Consider the following 6,000-nt stretch of genomic DNA (forward strand, 5'->3'; position numbering starts at 1 on the left):
ATTTAGTATAGGTTGCAGAATGACATGTTTATGGATCCAATTTCATTTTACTGGTCCTCTAAGAATGGGACGTCTGTTAGGATTCATCTATTGAATACGCCCAAAGTATTGAAGTGTATCATATAGTCGGCCCCGTCCGACTTTACTACTTTCCTTACTGGTTTATCTTGCTATCCTCCGCAGGTGAAATGATTACAACAGAGACTTAGACCCAAACTCAAACGCGGAAAAAACCAAATAACTATTTTAATATAAATCAGTAAGGAAAGTATTAAAGTCGGACGGGACGAGACCGACCATATGATACTCTTCACCATAGGACTATTAACATGAAATTGGATGAAAAAATATATATGTGATATTTATTTAAATGTGAATCTACCTAGATATATCCATAAATTATGTAAATCGACTTCAAACAAATATAAATAGGTCATACGTTGGGCTATGTATATACTTCTAGAAGCGTAATTATATGCTCAATTTTGTACGTTGTGCAAAATTTGATGTGAATCTGACTAACATGAGAAGTTTGATGCGAAAATATATATGGAAGCTCCATCCAAATATTAAGCGATTTCAAGCAAACTTGTCACAGGTTAGGTTATACTAATTTCAGAACGGTTTGTTCCTATTGGTTCCTTGGTGCGTCAATTACTTAAAATATGTGAGCTATATATGAGCGAGCTATATAGAAATCTGGACCGATTTTCTCGAAGCTTGGCAGACATCATTCTAGGCTCAATTCAGTACGTTATGCCAAATTTCGTGCAAATCGAAAGATATATAGGGACTTTGGGGCACCATTTACATGAAATCGGACGAAACTATATATGGGAGCTATATCTAAATCTGGACCGATTTTCTCGAAACTTGGCAGACATCATTCTAGGCTCAAGTCAGTACGTTATGCCAAATTTCGTGCAATTCAAAAGATATATAGGGACTTTGGATCACCATTTACATGAAATCGGACGAAACTATATATGGGAGCTATATCTAAATCTGGACCGATTTTCACGAAACTTGGCAGACATCATTCCAGACCTAAATGATTAGGCTGTACCAAATTTCGTGCAAATCGAAAGATATATAGTGACCGTTTACATTAAATCGGTTAAATATATATGGGAGCTATATCTAAATCTGAACCGATTTTTCCCAATTTCAATGGGGTTCGTCCTTGGGCCGAATAAGTGACCTATGCCAAATTTCATCCCATTCGGATCATAAATGCGACCTGTACTTTGTTTACAATTTAACATCTACAGACGGACGGACGGACATGCATAAATCGACTCAGAAAGTGATTCTATGCATATTCTCAAAAGGAACCATGTGTCTATCTCGTTTCCTTTTGCCTGTTACAAACATATGCACAAAGACATAATACCCTGTACCACAGAGTGGTGAAGGGTATAAAAAGGGGACTACCCCAAAAAGGGGTCGAATATTAATAATTTTTGGTAAGGAGATTAGTTACCATATACGACTAGAAAATACTAAATTGCAGCAAATTTGGTTGAAAAACGCGTTCAAGAACCCCAAAATATCGAAAATTGGGGGTAACCTTATATGGGGGGCTATATTTTCATAATTTCATATATTCATAATTTTTTGTGGAGAGATTTGGTACATATTAAGAACTCAAAATACTAAATTACAGCTAATTCGGCGGATAAATACGATAAAATCCCCCAAAATACTGCCAATTTACTATAATATATTTGTATGTGCAATCATTACTTAATTGTATGCTATTAACTGCTCGTTGTCAGCATCATCTAATTCTCGTCATTACAAGCATTATCATTTCATCCGCCTCCTTTTGTTGCCTATAAAATTTTCTTTACTCAAACAGAATGTGTTAGGTTTTTTTTCCATTTTGTAAAAACTAAACCTAAAAATATTCTACTCACATCCTACTAATTAACCCCATATAATTTTTACAATCACAATAACTACAAAAATATATACAATTCTAATAAAAATCTAAAAGTTATTTTTAAAGGACAATACTTACCAATAACCGTTAAATTTATTCTATGATTGCGTGTGGGCGAATTTTGAAAATCCACTCGACACCGGTACACACCCTCATCATCCAGCTGTATATTGTCAACTTGTAGTTTGGCAGGTTGTGTGGTGGTGACAAAATAGGCACGTGGACCAAATGAGTTTGTATCAGACCAATACAAAGCCTTTTCGAACGGTCTCCCCCGGACATCGAAACTGCAAAATAAAAGAAAGCGAACACACACATTATTACAAATGGTTTTTTAATATAAGGAAATTAACAATTTAATGACATTTTATAAAAAGATATGCACACATATATATAGTATATGTAGCACATATTAAAACATATACTCTGTACAATCATGTTTTTTTGTTGTATGGGGAAAAATTTACAACAATATGTAACATCTGAAAGTGTATACATGAATGCCTTCGGCAACAAATAATTAAGTTGTTTAATAATGTTGCAGGCAATTTTTTATTGGTTTCTGTTGTCGTTTTTTGTGTGTATGTGTGATTCTGTTCTCAGTGTGTGTGTTTTTTTTTTTGTTTTTATACTATTGACCACAATATACTTTTGCTGTCGGAATACTTGTCAAATTGTTTTTATTGTTGATACTCTCTTTTTTTGTCCCGATGATGTGTTGTTTGTTCCTTTTGTTTGTTATTTTTGCCTTGACTGAATGGTTGTGTGGAGGTGTGTGTGTGTGTCAGTGTGCGAGTGTTTATATCGCCTACAATATTATTTCCATCACATGAAAATTTCAATATTGCTGCTGCTGTTGTGAATTAAACTGTTACAGTCGACTTGACTGACAAGTGAAAAGTGAATTAAATTATTTAAATTTCTGACATAAAACAAAAAACCAAGTACAACAAAAAACGAGTTGAAACACCACACATAATGCACACAGTTGGCCTTGTGTGAGTATGTATGTGTGTGCGTGTTGAGTTTGATGGCATAGTCTGATGTTGGGATTTACAATTTTTGTATTTAATTTGTTTTTCTTTTTTCCGTACTTCTTGTTCATAATACATTGAAATTGTTAAGAGAATTCGAGCGTAACATTAAGCAAAAATTATTATGATTGACATGGACACATACACACAGTTTTTCATGCATCAGCTATCAACAGGACTTTGTCGAAGTATAGGGATTTTTTGTTTCATTTAATTTCATAATTTATTAATACTCAAAAAAGTATTTATTATTTGATGAAAATAGAAATGAATTTAATATAAAATCTATCCACTTTATAAAATTAAATCCAGAATATCTAAGGCCTTTCTATCGCCATGTTCTTAGTTTCATTTCCCGTACTGTAACGCCCCAAAGGAAATGACTTTTGCTATCAACAGTAATAATAGTTGCCGTTGAAGTTGCAAAGTCCCTTACCAATTTCTTAGCTTTCCGACTGCTTTCATCACCCACCAAAAAAACTTAACCCCAGCCAGTACTTAGTTTGGCAGTTTTGTTGAAAAGATATTTTTGCTAATTAAGAATAAACCACAAACGTTATATTATACACCAAACCGCCCTTCCTCCCACCCAATAGTCCATGGAAGTGAAATGAGAGTAACGAAACAAAACTCAAGAAACGGAAATATGCCACTAGCCACAACGAAACGTCCTTCGACTCTCACTCGCTCTCCTCCGACAATTAACCAATCCAAAAAGACAAGGACGACAAACGACACAACTTAATTGTCGACATTTATCACAGGGCAAAACACAAAAAGGGTTCTGGCGCTTAAGATGACGGGAATAAGCAAACAACAAAGAAATGAAATGAAACGCCGAAAAAATGGCATGGCATGGGAGTAGTAAAACTAGGGATTATCTAAAGTGAAACTAAGAGACTCGGGAGATATCTAATGAATTCTATAAAGAGGTCAGGTCATGCTGTGGAGATCATGAAGAGGTTGCATTAAAATAGGGTTTACAAATTTGGACAACAAGAAAAGGATTATTGTATTGCAATTAATAAATGGATTTAATTGGTATTCTAGTAAAAGTTTCAGAGGTCTTTTAAAAGAACATTTGTATAGAAGAATAAGAGAATTTCAAAAAGTCTTTCTGTACAAGACTCAACGAACGTCCGATATAATACCTAATGTCCTTCTTACATATCTCAAAACAAAAACTCATAATGAAAGACCAAAAATGCCTTCCAGTTGAAGAAGAAGCTGGTATGCTTGTGGAAGACCTAATAGGCATTCAAATTGAAGATCCAAAGGGTATTCCTATAGAAGATCTAAAAGTTCTTCCTATAAAAAAACTAGGAGGTTTTCCTATAAAATACCCAAGAGTTTGCCCTATAAAATACCTAACAGATTTTTCTATAGAATATCGAAAGGGTCCTCCTATAGAAGACCCAAAAGGACTACCAACCGAAAACTTATAGATCTTCCTTAGGAAGACCGAATAGGTATATCCGCAGATGAATTTAACTTGAACTTCTGTTAGAAGACCGGAAAGGTTTTCCAATAGAAGACCCAAAGATCTTCCCTTCATATGAAAGTACTTGTATTGAAATTAATAAATAGTTTGGAATGGTATTCTAATAAAAGATTGGAAGGTTTTTTAAAAAGGAAATTTGTATAGAAGATTAAGATAAACTCCTAAAGTCTTTCAGTCCTTCTCAAAGAACATCCGATATAATACCTAAATGTCTTCCTTATAGATGTCAAAACAATAGAAGAAGGAACTAGTATGATTGTAGAAGACCTAATAGACATTCATATTGAAGACCCAAAAGGTATTCCTACAGAAGATCCTATAAAAGACCCAAGTGGTTGCCCTATAAAAGACTCAACAGATTTTCCAATAGAATATCGAAAGGGTCCTCCTACAGAAAAATTATATTTCTTCCTTAAGAAGACCGAAATAGAAGACACAAAATATCTTCTTGTAGAAGACCGGAAAGGTCTACCAATAGAAGGTCCAAAAATCTTCCTTTGGAATACACAAAAGCCCTTCATATAAAAATGATTTCTTACAGAATATCTAAAAGAACAGATCCTCCAATCGAAGTTTAGAAAAGTCTTCCAACAGAGACTCCAAAAAGATTTTCTATAGAAGACTAAAAGGGTCATTATATTGGTATAAGGGCCAAAAGATCTTCCTTTAGAATACACAAACGACCTTCATGTATAGGACCCAGAAGAACATCTTACGGAGTAACAAAAATGGCTTTCCTAGAGAAAACCCAAAAGATCTTCAATAGAAGTTCTAAAAAATCTTCCAACAGAAGACTCCGAAGGTCTTGAAGAGGGGTTTCCTATAGAAGACCAAAAATGTCTTGCAGAGGGTCTACCAGTAGATTCAGAAGACTCCGAAGGTCTTGAAGAGGGGTTTCCTTTAGAAGACCAAAAGGACTTCTTACGGAAAACCAAAAGGGTCCTCCTATAGAAAACCCAAAATAAGTTCCAAACATTCTTCCCACAGGAGACTCTAAAAATCTTCCAAAGGGGTTTCTTTTAAAAGACCAAAAATGCTTTTCAAAGGGCCTTCCCATAGAAGAACATAGCATTTTCTTATAGAAGGCTAAAAGGTCTTCTTATGGGAGACAAAAGGTTTTCCAGTGGAAGACAGATGGATCTTCTTATAGAATGGATATTTTTATAAAATACCAAATGGTCTCTTCTTATTAAAAGCATTAAAATGATCTTTTTATTAAAAGCAGAAGAGTATTTTTATTGAAGATAAGATGGTCTTATTATAGAAGACCAAAATGTGAATACCAACAGGTTTCCATAAGAAGACCAAAGGGGTTTCTTATAGAAAGACAAAGAGTTTTGTTAAAGAAGAACTTATGGTCTTCTTATAGGAAATGAATGGCGTTTCTTATAGAAGACCATAGAGTCTTTTTAGAAAAGTGTCTTTTTATAGGAGACAAAAGAGTATTCATATAGAAGATCAAAGAATATTCTTAAAAGACAAATGTTTTTTCTTATAGAAGAACAAAGGGTATTGTTATA

The 6,000-nt window shown here is 34.1% G+C and overlaps 1 protein-coding gene across 1 annotated transcript in view; it reads right to left on the reverse strand.

The window, feature by feature from the left end:
* Nucleotides 1–2,243, reverse strand: part of LOC133335976 (synaptogenesis protein syg-2-like) — a gene marked incomplete at both ends in the record, with an annotated part of 53,632 nt that extends 51,389 nt beyond the window's left edge. Inside the window, one exon of the mRNA XM_061544270.1 lies at nt 2,024–2,243. Coding sequence (XP_061400254.1) covers nt 2,024–2,243 — 220 coding nt within the window. The remainder of the gene's footprint in view (nt 1–2,023) is intronic.
* Nucleotides 2,244–6,000: the final 3,757 nt, after the last annotated feature.

The sequence above is a fragment of the Musca vetustissima genome, unplaced genomic scaffold (genome assembly GCF_032173495.1).
Source record: "Musca vetustissima isolate MV318-11 ecotype Yass unplaced genomic scaffold, APGP_CSIRO_Mvet_v1 utg54483, whole genome shotgun sequence".
Lineage (NCBI taxonomy): Eukaryota > Metazoa > Arthropoda > Insecta > Diptera > Muscidae > Musca > Musca vetustissima.